Raw genomic sequence first — 22,910 nt, 5'->3', positions numbered from 1 at the left:
TGCTCTAGTCTATGGGAGTCAAATATAGGAGCTCTAGATAAAACTAAATCTTATAGGAACCTCATATCACCTCCGGGTCCTGGGACATCTATAAACGGGAAAAAAAGACCGAAAGGAAAGATGTCTAACAATCTGGAAATTTCTTTTTACTGCTTGCAATTTTTTTGAGAGCGAAAAAAGTCGAAGTTGAATGAGAATCGGATGCGAATGAGCGGGTAAAAATCAGTCACCGCGTTAAATTCGCGAATCAGCCTCTCAATAGCACGCTCTACTTTTCCGCTTTCAAAAACCTCTACGCAGTGAAAAGGACCTTTAAATGAATTTTTTTTTTCCAAAAAAATTAATTCCAAGTATGATTGTATAGAATGTATGATTGATCCTGGTAGAACACCAAAGTCAAGCATTATTAGCCGCTGTCATTAAGCTGATGGGTGACTAACTTAGATTAGCCTGCGTAGGGACCAAGGATGCACGGTATCGTTTCTCGTTAAACTGTTCTACTGTAAAGTGCTCGAGTTCCCATGCAAGCTATCAAAGCGGAGGAGCCATCCCCTTTGCAGAGGATCAAAATTGTGATAGCACAACATAAAAAAGTACCTTCTTACCAAGTATGTTTTGGAACAATTATTCAAAGATAGGTAGGTAGTTACTTCCTTTACGCTACATTAGAGCTGCACAATGAGCTATTGGCGACGGTTTGGGAAATATCCCTGAGGATGATTCTGACCCTCTGCAGAGGGAATGCCTCTTCTTCTGTGGTAGCCCGACGATCTGCATGCGAGCACTTTACGGTAGAAGTGTTTTACGAGGACCGATATTGCATACTCTTGATCTTAACGCAGGGTGATCAAAATGATTATCCACTCACTTATTGATTACACTTAGCGATGTTTGACTTCGACATTCTACTGGAATTCAGGTCTTTGTATTTAGTCCTCTGAGGGACATTATTGAAAGAAATAAGCAGCTGGAAACAGCTCTTTACATAATTTAACTGTAACTGGGCACTTAATGCGTGTTTGTTCTAATTTACGTTCTGTTTTATTTACCGGTAATAAAAATTTAACTTAAAATTTTCCATATAATACTTTTTTTCTCTTTTTCTAATATGGTTAAATTCTTTCATTTTCTGAAATGCTGGATTTTAGTTCTTGTTGTTAGTTTAATAATGCATTTGTGATTGAAATCATGTAACATTGTGTCTCTTAATGTATTACTTGTGGTCAAAAACTACATTCTTCTATATATGTATTTCTTGAAGAGTATACAGCTCATAGATATAATCTTTCTCGCATAATTGCTTCTTATCAAAGTCATTCTATAATCATTTAGATTTGCCTTGCACTAATGTAACAATATAACATAGCAACACTATTTCAGGGTGGTAAAAAATTAAGTCAGGTTTTCTAATTTTTCATCACTAATCTGCAGTTTCTTAAATAATATATCAATTTCAAGCAGTAAATCTGATTAATTTAATGATGAGGCAACTATATAAGCTAAATAATACGTATTGATGTGACATTTATACTAAATTGAGAGTTTGTGCTTATGAGTACATATGAAGTATTTCGGTAATAGTTTACAATAGGATGCCCTTATTTGAAAAATTTTTTATGCTTCTGCAGACAGAAGTTTAAAATATTTTGAAGTGAGATTTCACAATAAAAATCAAAGGAAAAATTGACAATTTTGTATACAATAAAAGCTTCAAGTTACATTACTAGATTCTGAGGGCACTCTATCTAACATTTCAATTACCTCCACGCATTTGCGAAGAAAAGTTAGGTTGAGATATAACAATTATAATATTCAGTTTTTGTTTTAAAATCTTGTGTCAGAAGTTTTTTGTTTTCATGTATATTTGTTTTGCAATATTGAGATTTTATGATTATATTTTTGCTGAATGCAATCGAACATGATATTCTAAAACTTAACACATGATATTCCAAAAGTATTTTAATTTCTGTTTGTGCAAGGTTTTTTTCTACTTTGTGGTGACTATCATACCTATCTATAAATAAAATTTATTAAATAAAAATCTTTGAATAAAAATCATTAAATAAAATTTGTTACTGTTTTTAGAATATTTGTTTTATATTCATGTGATGATTGTGGTTAAAATTTTTAAATTATATAGATATTTATATACAAATATTATAATGCGTTTAAATGTGAAAATTTTTCATTTTACTATTCACGGAGTACTAAATCTGAACCCATTGACATAACACACACTTACACAATTAAATTGTTGAAAATTGAAAATCTAAAAAAGTCTGACAAGGGAAACTAGGGAAGTGTGACTCGCCAAATTTGAAATAAACTAGTGGGATGTATGCCTTATGAGGAATGATTTTAGGGGGCAACATTTGTTTCGACCCATAGAAGGTCCTGTGTGAGATAAAAAATAATTCAATGTATAGAAAAATCGGTATTTTATTACTTCAATGCAAACTGTTAGTTATTGTAATTGTCTCATACTCCAATAAATTTGTAATTAATTGGTTAGTTAATTAATTTGCTAATTAATAAATTAATTAGAAAATTAATTAATTAATTTTTAATTAATTAATTTATTTAAACTTACATACTCCAATTAATTTGGAAAATTTTTTGAAAAAAAAATTTAAAAAATTTAATGTTAATTTTCTTTTAAAAATTAACCTAACAGGTTTTTCTGAAAAACTACTGATATATAAAATTTTTGAAATCAATTTTGACAATAAATATGCATTATATAGTAGAGATAATTACAATAGAGATATTTACAGTAACTAATAGTCTGCATTGAAGTAATAAAATACCGATTTTTCTATGCATTGAATTATTTTTTATCTCTCATAGGACCTTCTATGGGCTGAAACGAATGTTGCTCCCTAAAATTATTCCTCATAAGGCATACATCTCACTAATTTATTTCAAAATTGGCGAGTCACACTTCCCTAGTTTCCCTTGTGAGTAACATTGGTAGCTTGAACATTTTTATTCCTCTTATTTTTTTATTATTTATTAATGTTATAAATAATTAAGAGGCAAGTTAGTGACCCAGAAAAATCTCTGAAAAATACTTATTGGTGTTAATACTTATTTGTATTTATACTTATTTATAATAAGTTTTACTTATTGGTATTAACAAACCTTTTTAAAGCTTTACTTTTAACTCATAAGCCATAGGTTCCTTGCGATTTAATAGTAATTTTGCATGAAAATGACTCAAAATATTTATTACATATTTTTTGAATCAAAAAAATTTTTAATTTATATTCACCATATTAACGTTTTTAGTGTTAGTTATAAAAGTATTTTTTCTTTAGAATTCTTTTTAAAGATGAGGAATTTTTTAAACTCAAGAATTTGATTTGTAGGTATATATATATATATATATATATATATATATAAAGTATAACTTCTATACATATAGTTGTATACAATATGCTTATATTTTATATGATAATTTATCTTCCCATTTCAGATCAAAGATGAAAATTGAAGAAGTTCGTAGTACAACAAAAGCTCAACGTGTGGCAGCTCATAGTCATATAAAAGGATTGGGCCTTGATGATAATGGCCATGCTATTGATATTGCTGCTGGTCTTGTTGGACAAGGAGGAGCCAGAGAAGTATTGAAATATTTTTTAAAAATTCTTAATTTGCTTTTATTTCCTGAATCCTTCAGATTTGTATTCAGATTGTAGTGTTACAATGGAAAATAAGACGTGAGTTCCATAAATTTATTTCAAAACTAATACAGAAATAGATTGAAAAACAGAATCTTTATAAAAAAATCCATAAGGGCTGAATTTCAAACTATAGCTAGAGACAATTTTTAGATACATCTGATCTAAGCTCTGTTTTGCTAAACTATGCTTGTTATGTTACTAGCTATGCTTGTTATGTAATCTTTATCTTTCTGAATCCAATTTGTCATAATCTTGTTAAATAAATTATTTTAATTACGTTAATGCGTAAGATTCTATTATAAAGTGAGACAGTCAGATATAAATAATTAAAAAATTTAATTTGTATATTAAATTTCAATTATAGTGTAAGCATATAAATCTTATCTTTCAGTTTAAGCATAATTTAAATTTGTAATGAATTTTGTTCCTGTATCTCGATCAATTGTAATCTTTAAGTGAACTTCATTTTGTATGTTTCCTTAAGTTTGCTACTAAACTTAATTATAGATTTCCCTAAAATAATATTAGACACTTTCAGTTTTTATCATTTTTTTAAATTTCTCTAGAAATTAAGAGGGGTTATTTTATAACTTTAGCGATGTTTTGAGTTCTGTGATTTCTCATACTTCTCTTCTCAGCAATAAATTAAGAACTAAAAAATGTTTTTTTTAACTCTTTATGTCAGAAATAAGTGCAATAAGTTTTTAACTTGTATCAATTGCTTTGGTAATTTTATGAAATAACAGCATGAAATTTGTTAACCTAACTTAAATATTTATGGAGTTATGGAAATTTCTATGAAAATTTTTTTTTTAGCCGTAAGTTTAAGCATTCAATAAAATTAAACACATTTTTGGAGCAATTCTAATTAATAATAGTTATTTTAAAACTTGAAGAAAAAAAAATCGTTAGAAACTGCACAAGGTGAGAGCATTTAGGATAGTTCTTTTATACTGTACTTGCGCAGAAAACATTAAAAAAAAAAATTTCTTCATAATTTTCTTGTGAATCGTACTAAGTAACAAATGAAAAATGTCTGTTTTGAAATTTGGAAGATAATGTTTAATATTGCAAATTTCATTTTGTACTGTTAAACAAGATTTATTAAAAATGGTATCAGCATAATGGAATCATCCCCCACAAAAGCATGTTTTCCCCCATGTTTTCTTTCCATATAACATCATATTTTGTTGTATGGATGATTGTAAGGTGTTATAATTTATAATTAAATTTTGTATTACAATACAGAATAAAATTTGGGGGAAATCTTTTACTCTTCAGAGCTTTCTTTCAAATTTTACATAAACTACTTAGAAAATTGCTTGCGCCATTTTAAATTTTCAATCTGTAATCAATTGAAATTTCTCTAAATTAAATTTAAAACTTTTGATATATTTTATGGTGATATTTTATTACTTTCTGTTAATTACAGGCAGCAGGGATTGTTGTTGACCTAATAAATTCTAAGAGAATGGCTGGCCGTGCTCTTTTAATGGCAGGCCCGCCTGGTACTGGAAAGGTAAGGTATCTCTATTATTTTTTTCTTGTATAAAATATTAAGATATGAAAAATAAACCCTGTAGGTTAGAGCTAAAAAACTATTCATTGTATTTCAGAATTTTGTTAAATTCAAACCATTAGTTTGCTATTATTGTCAGTGGGCATATTTAATTTATAAATATCAATCTCAGCCGTGGTGGCTCAGGTGATAGAGCTCTTGCCTCCCATTGAGGTGACCCTGCTTCGATCCTAGCGATAGCTGGTCGATTCGAATTCCTCACCAGGCTTGCACCGACCACTGTGCTGATATAAAAATATCCCTCACTGGTAGATGGATCATGGGTTAGAGTACCCTTTCTGTCAAGCTAACCGTGGGAGGTTTTCCTCTCCATGTAACGCAAAATGCGGGTTAATTTAATCAAAAACTCCTCCACTAAGGCAAATTTCTCCCAATACTTGATTCAGGAGTACCCTTTTTTTCTGGATTAGGTTCAAAATTACGAGGCATCGAAGTTAAACATTAGTAGCCGTAAGCCCTAAATAGGGTCGGCTGTTCAATGACTTATAAAAATAAGATACCAATCCCAATGTTACTGGCATGTGTAATATTTTTATTCTTCTATTTACAGACAGCAATTGCTCTTGCTATTGCTCAAGAACTGGGATCCAAAGTTCCATTTTGCCCAATGGTGGGAAGTGAGGTGTATTCCTCAGAAATAAAGAAAACAGAAGTGCTCATGGAGAATTTCCGTCGTGCTATTGGTACTTAAATTTTGTATTATTTTTTATTGCAGTTTATTGTTATTTTATAAATTCTTAATCTATATATTCAACTGCTCCCTGTAAACTTTTTATTTGAATTCCAGAACCTGGTCGCTGATTATGAGCTTTTTATTTTAAATTTTTTGAATTACAATTCAAATTCCCTTTTTGAAAAACTTGCATTCAATAGAAATAAGCTTTAAAGTATATTCTAATTTACTAATTCTTTATTGTGTACACTGATTTATTTAATAGATATTTTTCTCTTATCAAAAATATATCTAGGCAAATTATTTTTAATTTTTATTTAGCTGTTAAGGAATTTAAAAAGTTAGTGTGATGGTTGGAAGACGTGACCAGACTTGCTTTGTCCTTAGTAAAAATAAACATAAACTTTTAAAAAGACCAATCTCTACTAAGTCAACTCTTAGCAGTCTATGTGATTTAATTTTTTAAAGAGAATTTTGATTTTATGATTAAATTATAGTTTTCTTTTTCATTTGTAAAGTGGTGCAACTGATAAGTACTTAAAATATTAGATGTTTTTTTAGTTTCAAGCTTATGAACTTATTTCAGGCTTATTTTTGAGTTTCAGGCTTTTTTCTTGAACTGTAAATCTAGAAATTAGTTATAATTATAAATATGTTCCATACTTAATACAATAGAGATTCAATTATCCGGGATGCTCGTGATCTCCGCTGTCCTAGTTGTTGGTATTTCCTGGTTTTAAAAGTTAAAAAAGTGTCGTTCGTCAATGTTTTATTGAACCTACATTACAATAGAAAGGAGTAACACATTTTATAAAAAAAAAAGGCTCCTCTAAATTATATAATAGTAAAAAACAACATTTAAAGGAATAAAAACATTTACAAGTGTAAAAAATACAAAATTAACATATTTATTTTTTGAAGATAAATTAAAATTTTTTTTATATGTTGTTCCTTTTGTTGGTAACCTACAGAATTTTTTTATCACTTAGGAAATTACTGTAATCAAAAACTATTGATTTTGTTAAGTATAGTAAATTTAGATACTTTTTAAAAAAATATTTTTTATTTATACTGCTATTAGATAACACATTATCGAAGAATATTAAAAATTAGTAGCATGTTTTCCATGTTTTGGTGCTGTAAAGTCAAAGCAGTTTTTCTTTTACTTCTACATCTTAATGGGTTTTAAGCATAGTTTTGTACTAATTGTTTTGGCTATTGTTGCTATTATTTTATTGTTTGTAATGTTTTATTTAGTTTTAGTCTGACAATTGATGATAAAAAAAAGTAATAATAATTTTATAAATATAGACGTTATTTTTACAGATTTATATTTATGATAATCTTTTATAAATTTAGGTTTAAGAATTAAAGAAGTCAAAGAAATTTATGAAGGAGAAGTCACTGAAATTAGTCCTGTTGAAAGTGAGAACCCACTTGGAGGTCAGTAACCACAGTGAAAAGATTTTAATGAAACAAAAAAGGGAAAATATTTAAATATCTAAGTTTAGGAACATGTAATAGTTAATTGTAGGTATAATTTATTCTGCCTGGCCTTATACAGTAAAAAGTCCCGTATTTGGAATTGACAATTTCAAAAAATAGATTGTTTGAGATCTTTAAGGTAAACAAAGATCAAAACATACATATTCCATTAAAAAAAAGATAATGAACATCAATTTTTATACATTAATGTATTGTTATTAGTTAAATGGCATTAAATTAACTAAAGAATGTTTAGTATGATTAAATAAATGTCACTAATAAAATATTTAAGTATAAAAAAAAAGTGTGTAGAGGATAAATCTAACTTGGTCTTTTATAAATAAAATAAAGGCAAATCCCCCCCCTTCTTTTGATGCGACAATGCACAGATATTTTGATAAAAAGTAGCCTTAAAAACCAAGCTTTATATTGGAAAAGAGAAAGAAATAATATAGGATTGTCACTCCACAGGAAAATACAGGGATAATGCAGTAAATGACTAAATACCTAAAATAACAAGGATAATGTAGGGAATTTTGAGTTTTTACTTACAAACTGGAAAAATACAGGAAATTTTGTTTCCAAATTTTGTCTTTTAAAAGTGGTGATCACTCAAGGCGCAATCTATGGGATATTTCAGCTATACTAAGCTGTTTCATTTACTGTAGCGTTATTTGTTTTAAATATGTTAAGCTGTTCCTTATTTCTGTTTTTCCAGCAATTAAAACTAGTATAGCTAGACTAATAGGTCTCTCATAGCATGCAGTGATTGTGTGTTTCCTATTAATATATTAAGTATAATACATACAGGGAAAACACAGGAAATTTTTTTCTTTCCAGATTTGAGTGGCAACCCTGTTATATTGGGTTGGATAAAAGCTTAGATTAATGGTGTTTTTTTTTTTTTTTAAATTCTAAATAAGTAGTGATGTTTTTTACAAATTTTGAAAAACAAAGTCAATTATTGAATCATTAAGTCAAAAGATAAAAAAAAAAAATTAAATAAAAAATATGAAAAATTGCTTTCATTGCTGATTTTTCTAGAAATGATGATTCACCATGGGTCATTTTAAATTTATAGATCAATTTTACTGAATTGTGTATGCATTTAATAAGTAGTGTATTCTATGAAAGTAGTGTACCATTATTTTTTTTTATCTACACTGTAAAATTAAATCTAGTTATTATCTTAAATAACTAATACATAATTTTAGGATATGGAAAAACAACTACTCATGTTGCTGTTGGATTGAAAACTGCTAAAGGTTCTAAAAAACTAAAACTTGATCCTACTGTTTTTGAGAGCATACAGAAAGAAAAAGTTGTCGTAGGAGATGTTATTTACATTGAGGCTAACAGTGGAGCTGTTAAGGTAAGTCTTTAACAGCAAAAATAAAAGTTTTATTAATGTGACCGGACAAAGATAATTTTTTTTGTCTTACACATTTTCATTTATTTGTCGATTGTTTTCATTACTGAATTTCAGTATGCCAATTGTTTTATTTATTTGTTATTACCTAAAATATTCGTACTACATAAAAATTTTGCATTAAAATGAAATTGATTTGTGAAGCATTTAAAAAGCAATTTCTAACTACAAAGTAATTTGTACTTAAATTTTAATATTTACTTAAAAGTTTTTCTTTTTATATAAAGTTTTTGATTCTTTTTTTAAATACTATTTTTTGATTTGTAAACTTGTTACAATTATAAATTAGTCTTAGAAAATAGCAATATTTATCAAAAACAGTAACTGCAATTGTGCCAGCCCATTGATTTCACTTTCATGTGTAGGTGTAGTTTGGCAAAGTGTGTGTATTTAAATCTAGAAATATGTCTGCAATCTTGTAATAACTGTCCAGATGTTTCATTTTGGTTAACTTAGGTAATGTGACTGAGTGTGATAATTTGATAAAATACTTATTTTCTTCACAAATTTTATCAAGATTAACCTATAACTTACTTGTCAATAAAATTATAATATCAATTAAGTTTTGTACTGTATGGATACAACTCTTATTTATCTTAAAAAGGATTCTCTTTAGAAAGAAAAAGGATTCTCTCTTGTTAACCTGTAGAAAATTATGTAAATTCCTTCAAATAATTAATATTCTAGGTTTCATTTTATTCATTGAAACTAGTAAACAAGTTTTTAATTTTAAGATTAGAAGTATTTTGAAATTTGAAAAAATTGCCTGAGTTAAGACGTAAGAATGTTTAAAATGTTTATTTTCCTAATTAGAATAATATTACAACCATACTATTTAGGCAGCATCACTTTTTGCTATTTTTCCTAAATGCTTTAGTTAAGTCTTTATTTATTTATTTTTAAGGTTGTGAAATTTATATTGTATGCTTTATAAAATTGTATGTATTTTGAGATTTAAAAAAAAGTTGGTTAATTTGAGAGAAAGAATGCCTTAAATGTTTCTAATTAGAATAATCGTACAACCATATTATTTAGATAGTATCACTTCTACTTTATTTTAATGTTTCAGTTAAGCTATTTATTTATTTACTTAATTCAATATTTCAGAGACAAGGGCGCTGTGATGCTTATGCAACAGAATTTGACTTGGAGGTAAGACTGAAAGTCTTTTAAATAAAGTAAAAATTAAATTCTTGGATTGCTCTGCTCTTTTTCTCTATTAATTTCGTAAATGAAATGAAATGTCATGTAACATTTTTTTATTGCTCTGTGTTAAATTGTTTTGCATATTATGTTTTTTTTTTAAAAAATGTCTAGGTCTGATTTTTTTTCCCTCTTGGTAATTTATCTACACGACTGGTATCTATTTAATTTGGAAACTGTGAATGCGTTCGGTACTGTAAAGATTCCAATTAAATCATGTAAATTTACTAGGAAAGTATTTTTGAAGGAGTTTTTGAAATTCAGAGAAAAATATTTCTATGTTTGATCATTATTAAATATAGTAAGTGGAGGGGGAAGAGATCTTTTTATTTATAGCAAATACGATTGGTAAGCATGATATAATACAATTCAGAACATTTGTCTCCAAAAAATTTTTTATTATGACTGCAAATTATTTTAGTCTTAATAACTAGAAGTAATGAGATTTTAAATTCATTTCATTCATGTAAATAATTCATTTTAATTATATTTTGGCAGGCTGAAGAATATGTACCTCTCCCTAAAGGTGATGTCCATAAAAAGAAAGAAATAGTACAAGATGTGACTCTACATGATTTAGATGTAGCAAATGCCAGACCTCAAGGAGGCCAAGATATTTTATCCATAATGAGCATGTTAATTAAACCTAAAAAAACAGAAATCACAGGTAATATCATATTTACTTTATTAAAAATGCTATGTGAAAAGCTTGCATAAATTAACTTAACAAATATTGACTTTCTTAAGCATATAGTTAAAATGTTTTTACTTTTTGAATCTATATTGTGTATATGTGCTATGATATAGGAATTCTGCTATGTTAAATTTTTCTACTGGGCACTTAAAATTTGCTTCTCCTATTTAAAAAAAAAGTGACTGCTTATTTTAAGTTTGAGAATTAGTTAATGAAAAAATTTAAATTAAAATAATATAAATAGCTTAACATATTAAATAACAATTAATATATTAAATAATAGTTCTAATAGCATATTAAATAACAGTTTGACATTATCTTAACATATTAAGTAACAGTTTTTAACTCTTCCAATTGGAATTACATATTCCTCAAGCTTGAGATTTCTTTTACTTCTATTTTGAGGTCTATTGTGATCATATTACATGCATTTTTTAAAAATAAATTGTTAAAAAAAATTTACTTTTGGGTACATTTGTTTTATATTAACAGGACAACATATGACTTGGCAGCATATAATGTGTCAGGCTATATGTTAGTTCCGATTCAGAATTGTTGGGTTAAAAAGAAAATTAAGATTACATTTATTAATCTTATAAATGAACTTTGCCTGATTTTTAAATATGAGCAGATTTGTGTGAAGTTACAAGGTTGGTCTAATCTGTACTTACATAGCTCGAAAATATAAGAATTCAACAGTTAGTTATACAAAGAGTTCACTTTTCAGACTTTTCACTTTTTAAGAAAAGCTTGTAAATAATTTGAATGCTATCCAAATATTCACTTTTTGAAACACAGGATTATGTAACCAAACCTTTATGAAATACTAATCTTTAAAAAAAATTTTTTTTGTGCAATGGTATACATGGCTTTTCTTGTTTAAATTGTTGAATTACATGTCCTAAATGCGATAGAAAATGTAGCTTAAACCATGAACTTGTTTAAAAATATTTACATTACGTCCTATAATGTTTTATTATGTTTTTACACTTTGATTTTCAATAATGACTGATATCAATAGTTTTTAGGAGCTTAATTTGTAAAGTATTTTTTGTATTATTTGTTATTTTTTCATTTCCTCTCTCTTTTCTTTACAGATAAATTAAGGAAAGAAATTAACAAAGTTGTTAATAAATATATTGATCAGGGCATAGCTGAATTAGTACCTGGAGTTCTTTTTATTGATGAAGTTCACATGCTTGATATTGAATGTTTTACTTATTTACATAGAGCGTTGGAATCTTCTATTGCTCCCATAGTCATCTTTGCAACTAATAGAGGCCGTTGTAATATAAGGTAAAAATTAATGATGAAAATGGTCTGTAAAAATAATGAAAAAAATTTAATTATTTGTTCTAGCTTTATATGCATAATTTATATAAGGATTTTTTTATTTTTTAAAGCTCTCAATTTTCACAGATTCTATTTGAGTAATCAGTTTTCGGCTTGCTTAATTTTTGTCGATTTCATTGTAAATTCAAGTGATGTTTCAATCATTTTTTAAAAAATTTATGACTGTGGCCATGTGGTTTTTAAATTCCGATACATTTATTATGATATTGCAACTTGTGAGTTATAAGTCATGCATTTATTTGATCACTTTTTGACGTGCTATATTTGTGCAATTTCATTGTAAATCTGAATGATTTTCTTTCCTTTCTCACTTCTTAATACTACACTTCCTACACGAATCCTGCGTTTTTGTTACAATATTATTATGGCACACCAGTTTCAAATTGCCCTGTTATTGCAACCTGAAAAATTTTAAAACTGAAAGAAAATGCAAATTTTTAAACTGTTCATTGTTAGTAATTTTTTTTAGTTTTTTGTAGCTTAGGGGATTTTTTTTAGGAAAAACTAAGTTCCTTGTCAAAGTTTCCTTTTTCAAAATTCATAAAACCTCTAATAATTCAAGAAATAGAAATAATATCTGAACATATACCAAATAAATATTGAATCTTATTTTATACTACTATGGTTTGTTTTAATTTTTGTTTAAAACCTATAAATTTTCTTTAATTAAAATATGTATATTTTGTAAATTTCATTCTGTGAGCTTTTTTTTTTTGTGTTAATATTTTCAAATCAATTATTGATAAATAGGGGAAAATTTTTTTTAGTAAACGTGCCAGTTTTTTCATTTTTAAATGAATTCTAATAATAAAAAGCCTTTAATTTTCTGCAAGTATATTATTAATTAAAAAAATTTTAGTGCTTAGAATACTAATGTTTTTAAAAATTAGTTATATCATGTTTGTCACCACCATGTGCGTGGCCTTTCGTTAGTCAACCTGCTGTGTAAGTGGCCCTTCACTTAATAAGGTAGTGAACTGTTTTATTGTGGCTGTGACTTTTATCTATTGCTAATAAATTATCTTTTAAAGAAAAATATATTGTAATTTAATTGCAATAATGAACACAATGGTAATTTTCAGGGGTGCAGAGGATATAATATCACCTCATGGTATTCCTGTAGATCTTCTGGATAGGCTTATGATTATTCGTACTTTGCCCTATTCAAGCTCAGAAATGATTCAGGTATAAATATATAATATCAGTTATTTCTTATGTCTTTTTTTATATTATTATGTAAATTTTTGTGCATAGAAAGTAAACATAAATAAAGTGTTTTTTTAATGTGTTACAACAGGGTTCGAAATCAACTATGACCACCATAAAATAAATTATCAGTAGTTTCTTAGACTAGCAATTCTTGTAAGGGATGGTGTGCTTTTTTTGATTTTGTCACAAAATATATTTCATTATAACTGTGAACATTACACATTTTCTGTATCTTTATCTTTTTATTTAAATTCACTTTATTTTTATTTTGAAAGAAAAAAAACGAACAAACTTATAGATACATATAAACAGACCTGTGAAAATGTGCTGGAACTAATTATATCTTTTAGTTACTAGTCCTGTGCCCTAGTGACAAAATTTTCTTAATTTCTATCTCTTAACAATTTCTTAAACCTTTATTGAAATTAGGTTACTTCTGATACTTAACTTAGTAACCAATACTTAGATTACTTCTGATATCTGATTACACTGGAACATCATACAGATTACTTTTACCTGCTTCCTTTTACAGATTATGTGATAATATAATACATATAGTAATATATGTTACATTAAATAAGAAAGCAAACAAAATACATACTATTTTCTCTAAAGTTCTTTTGTCGATGATTAATTATACTATTTTAATTTGAAATTAAATTTTTAATTATTTCTCTTCTGTAGCGTATGCTAAAAAAATAGATTTTGGCTGGCTCAAATTTGTAAATAAGTACAAGGAAGTTACATCAAATATCATTAGTCAATCATGTGGAATTTTTATATACTTAAAAATGATTGCATTTTTAAAATAATTGTTTATGTTATAAATTTTTAATAAAAAAATGAAAAAGAATCCACGAGTTTTCCAAACTAGCAATATTATGCAAAATTATCTAATAACATTTGGTTGCAAATAATTCTAATTATTTAATATCTATTAATTATAATTATAAAAAATAATTTAAATTATTTCTAACATATTTAATAGGTCATTGACATGAATTATCTTTTTCAAGAATGATCAGTGTTCTAAGTTTAATATAAGATGAAATAACATTTTGTTAATTAATTAGTTATTTAATTGAATGATAATTGGAATGCTAAGTTTGTTCATAGTTTCTTCATTATTTAAATATGAATTTAAAAATTGAAAAGAATGGATTTGTAAAGTTATTTGTCAAAGGTTTATTATTATTTTTTTAAAATTTAAAACAAATTTTATTTTCCTTGCACTAAAATCAGTGTTAAAAATAAACTATTTTATTTCTATAGTATTTTTAATCCTAAAAAAGTGGAAAATTATCACTAATTTACTAATCTTTTAACAATCAAAACTACCAGAATGAAAAATATACTTAAATAAAACTACTTTTTTGAACTAACTATGCTTTTTGTTTTTCAATAAAGATTAATTCGAATTAAAAAAATAATTACACACTTAAACTATATCATTTATATGACTAACTCATGTTATATCAAAGTAATTTATACAGTAAATAAAAAATCTGTGAAGTTAGGCTGTCGGTCTAGTTAGCTATTAAAGGAATGAATGAAAAAAAATTCAGAAAAATGTTTTTCAAAATTTTCTCTTTAAATTTTCTTTTCTTTTAAATAATAAGGTATATTTACTTTTAGATTCTTAAAATTAGAGCAAATGTTGAAGGCATTACTATCGATGAAGAATCACTATGTACTTTGGGGGAGATTGGACTGAAAACTACTCTAAGGTATATGTGTTTTCTAAATGATATATTTATTCTTCAATGTTATAACATGTTTTTGATAGTGCTCAATATTTATCCCATAATTGAATGCACAAAAAGAAAATGATAGTTCAATGCTTTGTATATAATTTTAAATGAGATTTCTAAAGTATTAAAATAGATTTTTGTACTCTAGGTAATTAATATTATCCCTCTAATGTAAATATGGAATTAATGAATATAATATGAAAATGTTGAATAGTTAATGAGTATGGAATAGTTATCTGACATAGCAAGTTTTGGAGCATATTCTTTATGCATTCTCCCTCTTACTATCTATGAGTTGACGAAAAAGAAATTTCATGTAGCGGTTTGGAAAAACTTCTAGTTTACTTCCAAAATATGACAACAATCAGTATAAATGAAATTTTGCCTTCATACCAGCAGCATTGAACTCAGCAAGTAAAATTGCCATGCCACTAATATGGCGACATTTGTCGACTAAGGGTTAAAATAGCATTAACAGTTTTGTACCTGTTTCCCATTTAATTGTATAGTACAGTAAAAATTTCTGACTTATTATACAATAAGTAGAGTAATTTGATTTTTTTTCATGAATAAAGAAACTTTTCTCTTCTTCCGCCCCCCTCCTTATAATGGGCAGAATTAACTGTGCAGATAATGAGCTAAAAATTACCGAGCCATTCATATATTTCAAAAATAAATTTTGTTTAAGACAATGGAAAATCCCATATCTGGAATCGTCAAACTTCAGCAGGTCTTGAAAATTGATTTTTCCAGATAATAAGTAACTTTTGTTACAGATTTCCACATGGTTTTTATAATCTCGATATTTTAGTATGTCATTATAACATGCTGGAAGGTTCGAATGGCACATTTCAGTTAGTAGTAATTTCTCCATTAGCGACGATTCCCCAGAGAATCCGTGTGGCTCTGAAGATCGTTTCTCGGTAGTTGTTAAAACAGATTTTCACACAATATTATTTTGTTCATCCGCGATTCCACATGGATTTACGATCGAATTTTATATCAATTATCTATGCGGATTTTTATAGTTTCCTAATAATACATTGTCATTGTCACTGGAAATTTAAAATCGCGCATTTGTAGAATAACTTTTTGATGCACTCTATTTGCAATGATTTTATTGTTCATCTAAGTTTATCAATCCCATTTTCAACACTGGAATTTCCGCACAGTTTTTAAAATTTTGATTTGAATTGGTAAAAATCATAAAGTGAAAAATCAGAGGATTCTCATACCTGCAGACTATTTTTTAACAGGTCACAAATGGGAAAATAATTTATTTTGATTGTTTAAAAGTGTCTAGTAAAAAGATCCTTCCGTTAAACAAACAGACCTCCGAATATGACTCTGTGAACTGTAATAAAAAAAAAATCTAAAACAAGAAACAGAATTGTGTAGATTTTTTTTAAAATAAAACATCCCTGTAATTTAAAGTGAATCTACTCTTCTCTGCTGATGTTCTTTTCAAACATTATCAATACTATCCGGATGTTTCACTAATATTCATAGTTTATTCTTCTTCCAAAAGTTTTACTCTAATTGCTTGTGTCTTTTCAACACGTCTTTTAGTGTGCTTATTGAGACAAAATGTTCAGTTATGGAAAAGAAATAAAAAAAAAGAAAAAGTTTTATTTATTTTGATTGTTAAAAAGAGTAGAAAATAAAAGCTTCCAGTAAACGGGCATCTGGAAATGGAACTTACTTACCTTTAAATCTAATACTTACTGCACGATACACTATGCTGGAATAGCAATTATTTTACCTTCTAAGCGGAGTAAGATACTTTGAGGAAAATACAAATAAGTGTTTGTACCTGGCAACTTGATTCATTCATTTTTTTTCTTCCAATTTTTAAAATTAAGTCCTAGTTCAATTAAACAACAATAAACTTTTAATGTGACACCTGATTAAAAAACTTGAATCTCTACAAATAGTAAATAACAGTCAAAATTTTTCAGGTGCTTCAAAAATAGACGCTCCAGAGTTGCCAGGCGTGAATGAGAAGAAACAAAACATTTAAAGTTGCCAACTTAAAATAGAATGGTAAAAGACAAAACTAGAAAAACCACAGTGGCCAAAAGGATAAAAATCAGGGTAAAATGAATTTCCATTCGCTAATAAGGGAATTTTATATTTTTTACAAATTTGTATATTTTTTTTTCTTGTAAAAGACATCAGTTCCTCAACACCTCTCCTTAGCGTGTGGAAATGCATTTTAACTTGATTTGCTCCTCTCGGCCGCTGTAGTTTTTCATTTCTCGGCTATTGTGTTTTTTTTTAAAGTTTTGTTTCTTACCTTTATTTTTCCATTTTACGTTGACAACCTAACGTTTTTATTTCAGATCACTTTAGTTTGTTGAAAGTATTTAAATCATAATTATTAATTTCAGTGCAATCCTACAAAAAAATGAATAAAATATGGACTTGTTTTGCTCTTATTTTATAGATATGCTGTGCAGTTATTAACTCCAGCTAGTTTGTTGGCTAAAGTTAATGGAAGAACATCAGTTAAAAAGCAAGACATAACAGAAATAGGATCCTTATTTAAGGATGCCAAGTCTTCTGCAAAACTTCTTATTGAACATAGTGACAAATATTTGAAATGATTTATATATATGTTCAATGCATTTGTTTATTGCATTCATTCATTATTCATACTATGCATTGCATTTCTGTTGTAAATTTCTCTGCTTTTCTTCAGTGTATGTAATAAAGAAAAGATTTTAAATAATTTATTGGTTTTTATACAGGATGAATTTACATTGGCTACAAATAGGACAGATAATACTATACATTAAAACCTAATTTTTTCATACATTCTTTATGAGCTTCAACTAGGCTTTGGCACTTTTCTTCTCCATTCTCAATTAAGCTAAAAATGAAAAATGTATTTTAGTGTCAGGAAAGGGAAAAAGAAATGTAAATATGACACTCAGAAACCCTTGCATTGATCTGCTAAGTATGAAGTAAAATATCTTTATTCAAATGTGGCATTTGACAGGTTCACAAGTTGCTTAATACTACAATACAAGATCTAAGGCACCCACCATCATGCTATTGGGTCCTTACATTTATTTTATGAGGGAAATATGTCTATCGAAATTTTTTTTTTTAAAACAAAGTTAAGCTTAAAGAGATGCCCAATCTAACCCTAAGGCAAGATAAGATTCAAGTTTGTTTAGTTCAAAAGCTCTATCCCCTGAGCTGCCGCGGCTCTTTTGGTAGTTATTAAAACGGATTTTTACAATTGCAAGGTTTTAACATGATAATATTTCGTTACACGAACTTCATATCATGCATTTTGTTCTTAATTATTGACGATTCACCTGCAACCCAACACGTATTAATGATCTCATTTTTGTTAATTATTGTTATTGAATTTTCTAGTTTTTTAATGCTACATCATCATACACAAACGTTCTCTTACGAGCATAGACTTCCAATGATCGCCTGACCTCGAACTTTTACGACGTCATCCTATGACATAACTAGATATGAACAATAAGCATAGATTTAACTGCTTAGACATGAATATTGATCAGATTTTCAAATATCAGGACCCATCAGATCAATTTTTTTGCTTTTAAGATTCTACATAGCTGTCTTACAAGTTAACAAAGCATCTTGCTCATGCTTAAAATGTAAGACAAGCACTACAGCTAACATTACATAACTCTGTTTATAATCTTTCTTTCAGAAAAAATACAAATCTTTAAACTCACATTTATAGTTACATATTGCTTCATTTTCTACCAACCTTAAAACACATCAGAATCATATCAATTTACTAACAATAGCAGTGTAAGAAAAATTAAATTTTAGTAACTATTAAGAGTTGCTTAGTTTAACATATTAAAAATTTACTTAAGTTTCAAAATGTATAGATTGAAACCCAAAACTAATATGTTTCACACATTCAACAGAATTTAAATTTAACAGTAAAAATGCATTGCAAATATTTATCGAAGATTTAAATTTATACAATCTACTATACTATACATTACTCTCACTATGAAAAATATTTAAACTCTCACTAATTTTCAGTATTCACAGTCGCAGCTTTTCATATGAAAACTAGTATACTCTTTGAATAATGTGGTACATCATCAATAAATAACTTAATATCTATTGGTACTTTAATAACTTCTGGCTGTATATTACTCACATTAATTACAGGTGACTATTTTCAAGTAAAGCAGACTTTTTTTTTGTACTAACTAGCGATGTTTTCCCCCTTTTTTTTAAGCATAAATTGGGTTAACAACCTGTGATCCGTGTGCTTCTGAACACGCTAAATTTAAAAAAAAAATTTGCAAATTTGAGTCATCACATTTTAATTTGTTCAATTTGCACAGATTCCTTTGTAAGTCTATTTCGTTTTTTGATCGCCTTTTTAATGGTTATTGCAATGAAATTCACAGTGATTTAAAAAAAAAAAAAAAAAAAAACATTTTTAATACAATATTACGATGCATGAATTAGGAATCACTTTTCACAATATATATCAATTATTGTGAAATTTTTTTTTTAGAAAAAGTTAATTTTGCTAATGAAAAAGTAATTATTATATTTGCCACCAACTTGACTAAACGGATCATGGTATATGATAATTAAGTCATATAGTAAAATTTTAGTAATATTTTTCTTATTTAGGCAACTATTTTGCCCATTTTTTTCTGTGGCAACCCTGTAATTAAGAAAATTTATGTAGTTAATTCATTACTCATTGAAAATTAGTTTTACTTAATATCTGTCACAACCTAAGTTTTATCTATTGAAAATAATGTATTCTTATTTTCATGAATTATTTCGCAATGTCATTATTTTCATGAATTATTCACGATTTCTGAAAATTATTTCACTATGTCAATATTAACTCTTAATTTAAAGACACCTCACTAAGTTAATTCTGCTTTGACCTTCAAATAGTATTTATAAATACCACAAAATTTCCCAATCTCCATTAAAATTTTTAATCTCAAATTAGATTAAGGTGGAAGACAACTAATTTTATTTAAGAATTTTTTTAAAATGAGATTTAAGTTTCTTCTAAGCTAATAAATTTCTAACATACAATTAACATTAATCTAAAGTTTAGTAAAGTTAGTAGTCATTAACTCAAGTTTTTAAACAATCTATAAATTCAACTAATTTAATTCAATCCTCAACTTCTATAATTTGAATTTTATTTAAGCCCTATATAATGTCTTCAAATGGAAATTTAAGACATATTTTATAAGAACATAAACAAGTTGGTTTTTATTTTATTAACTCACCACTATCTCATATATAGTATTAAAAGCCTTATTTATAGACATATACACATATTTTTGAACTTTAACAAATTTATATCAAAAGTTCTAGGAACACAACCTATTTTTCAAATTAAATCTTAGGAATTTGAAAAATATTCATATCAGTAGAATTGAAACTATCAGATTACTTTATTGAGTATACATAAGTAGCTGAAAGTATAATAAAACATTCCTCTAAAAATTTCAGTTTCCACATACATACAATCTCAAAAAAAGAAAGAAAAGGGAAGTATAAATCAGATAAAATTCAATTCCAAAAATTAAATGTATGCATTTTGAAAAATCGAAAATTAACAGCTATTAAATCAACATAAATATACGAAAAGCGAAAATGAACATAAATATACAACTTCCAAGTCAATTGAATTGAACTATAAAATTTTGATTCAAAGTTTTAAACTTTTAATTTCTAAAATCATTTAACTCAACTTTATCACAAAATCAGGACTTGAAATCTTTATTTTCTAAATTCAATATTAGCATTAATATCAGTAATTAAATTTATGTCCTCATAATAACATACTAATACATACCAGAAGTAAACCAGAACCAGTTTAACCAGAAGTAAATATCAAACTTTAAATTTAGAAGTTCAATCTTAATTACTTCCCAAACTTTCAAATTTAAATTTCACTAGTATCAAGACATTAAACTTTCAAATCTATGCAAGTTTAATTAAAATTAAATACTAGCAAATGTTCAAAATGCAAGAAGTTCGCTTTACACTTTAAATTTCAAAAATAGCTAATTCTTAAAAAAAAAAAAAAAATTCAAAATAATGTTTGTTACAAAACAAAATAACTCAAATTTTACATGTTCTATACTTAAAAAAAATCAACTGAAATATAATTACTATTATTGCCTTTTAATCACTAGATTAGCACTAAAATATTTTTAAATATAAATTTAAGTTTTTTGAAAAATACACAGGCTCAACCATATCTAAACTTGTTTATCAATAACAAGAAAAAACCCATCTTTGTACATTTGACTAGCTTAAGCAAAAAAAAAAAAAAAAAATAATAAAAAGTTAACACACAAAAGTTATCTATATGGAAAATACTGAAATTTCTAAATACAAAATTTACATGAAATCAAATTATTTACAGATTTACTTTTAGCAATTATATTCAACAGTAAACCTCTCCTAACAATAGATATCAAAACTATTACGAATTAAAGTACAAATTTAAACTTCAGTACCTACTATTTCACACGTTAAAACTTTGTACGTTTAACTTTGATGCTAACAAAACCTCAAAATCACAAATCAATCTATAAATTTCAAACTTTCAGTAATGATCCCACTTTAATTAAACTTTAAATTTAAGAAGTTTAATTGGAATTATTATTACAAGTTTACCATATTAAACTTTTTATTTAATCTTTTAGTAATTATCTTTTTGAATATGAATTTAAATTACTACAAACTACAAATCAAGTTTTCTTAGAAACAATTACTCAGTAAAGCAAGATAAAATTTCGATAATTTTGTTATTACTTCACACAGACTCGAAAGGTATAACTCGTAGTCGACCCCGGGCAAACACTTGCATGTTTTTTTAAAAAATTTTTTGGAAGTTTAAAATCTATTTTGCACCTTGGTGATCGTAGTTGGCGCTATAGATCACGATACAGAAATATCCCCCGTCTTTTCTCTGCATCCCCCACTCTTCATTAATACAAATATTTATTAAGCATAATCTGAAATGGTGTCTTTCATCAATTACTATCCACATAATACCAAAATTTAAATAAAGAAAGTACAGTGTTTTGCACAGAGGAAGAATATACTCTATAAAGAAATATACTTTGAGTTAACTTTAGTGATTTTTTTTGGTTTCTCATGTGCCTAGTGAAAGCGAAAATTTGGCCACATTTTTAGCACTGGTGCAAAATACAAAAATCTTTCCAAAAAAAAAAAAAAAAAAAAATTAAAGAGAAAGCCTTTGCTTAAATGGTATAGAACAAGTCTGAAAAAAACATTGACGAAGTAGTAAAAATATGTAACATTTCATAACACATCAACACTCTTTTGTCATTTTTTTTAAAAGCTTTTCTTCATTTGTGAGTTTTTATTTTTTCTCCTAATAGGCACAGTAATTAATTTTTCTTCCTCTTTCAATGATTACGCAAAATGTGCATTCTTTTACAATTAAATTAAAGGGTGAAAATAAGTCAAATTTTTTGCAATATAATTTAAAAACATTATGAAGAAATTTTTAAAAAAAAAATTTAATTTTAAAATAATACTCTACCAAGCATCTCTAGCTTTTCTTGTTTCTGGACAAGCACAACATGCCTTTATCTTTTTGGGTTCTTTATCATCAGGCATATTTACTTTACTTTCGAATTAAACGTTTTCAATTAAAACAATCAGAAATTTTTCCTTTTTCTCTTTATCACTTTTTTGTTTGTTAAACACGACCTTATTGCATCACTCGTGTTCGATGTCGGATGGATGCGAAATACACTGGTTTCTTTTCAGTTTGAAGAGAATAAGGGAAATATCATATGAAATATGAGATTAAAACAG

General features: G+C 26.8%; 1 protein-coding gene and 1 long non-coding RNA gene across 3 annotated transcripts; one reads left to right on the top strand and one right to left on the bottom strand.

The window, feature by feature from the left end:
* The first annotated feature begins 913 nt into the window (after positions 1–913).
* On the top strand, positions 914–17,790 carry pont (RuvB-like helicase pontin). Of its 2 annotated transcripts, none has more exons than XM_043051411.3 (12): positions 914–1,051; positions 3,476–3,623; positions 5,116–5,202; positions 5,813–5,945; positions 7,295–7,378; positions 8,635–8,792; positions 9,957–10,001; positions 10,551–10,719; positions 11,844–12,042; positions 13,182–13,284; positions 14,944–15,035; positions 17,506–17,790. In XM_043051411.3, the coding sequence occupies exons 2-12, from the start codon at positions 3,483–3,485 to the stop codon at positions 17,663–17,665; spliced, it is 1,371 nt and encodes a 456-aa protein (XP_042907345.1). In that variant the 5' UTR covers positions 914–1,051; positions 3,476–3,482; the 3' UTR covers positions 17,666–17,790. The 2 variants fall into 2 exon arrangements, with proteins under 2 accessions (XP_042907345.1, XP_087005512.1); XM_087149386.1 differs by lacking the exon at positions 914–1,051 and adding an exon at positions 1,059–1,156.
* On the bottom strand, positions 17,777–22,860 carry LOC147816638 (uncharacterized). Its single transcript, XR_015428537.1, has 2 exons — positions 22,633–22,860; positions 17,777–17,931 (listed from the first exon to the last, which is right to left on the bottom strand). It is a non-coding gene; the product is annotated as an uncharacterized LOC147816638 (long non-coding RNA).
* Between the last annotated feature and the right edge of the window lie 50 nt (positions 22,861–22,910).

The sequence above is a fragment of the Parasteatoda tepidariorum genome, chromosome 1, assembly GCF_982258835.1.
Source record: "Parasteatoda tepidariorum strain Cologne lab strain chromosome 1, Ptep-v5.0, whole genome shotgun sequence".
Classification (NCBI taxonomy): Eukaryota; Metazoa; Arthropoda; class Arachnida; order Araneae; family Theridiidae; genus Parasteatoda; species Parasteatoda tepidariorum.
This window is presented reverse-complemented; position numbering and strand designations above follow the sequence as displayed.

What these genes read in the sequence shown, in the direction of transcription:
- pont (XM_043051411.3), top strand. Translation starts at nt 3,483, where the DNA reads ATGAAAATTGAAGAAGTTCGTAGTACAACAAAAGCTCAACGTGTGGCA. An exon ending in CTAACAGTGGAGCTGTTAAG is followed by an intron (nt 8,793 to 9,956) that starts GTAAGTCTTTAA and finishes TCAATATTTCAG; the next exon opens with AGACAAGGGCGCTGTGATGC. An exon ending in CAAGCTCAGAAATGATTCAG is followed by an intron (nt 13,285 to 14,943) that starts GTATAAATATAT and finishes ATTTACTTTTAG; the next exon opens with ATTCTTAAAATTAGAGCAAA.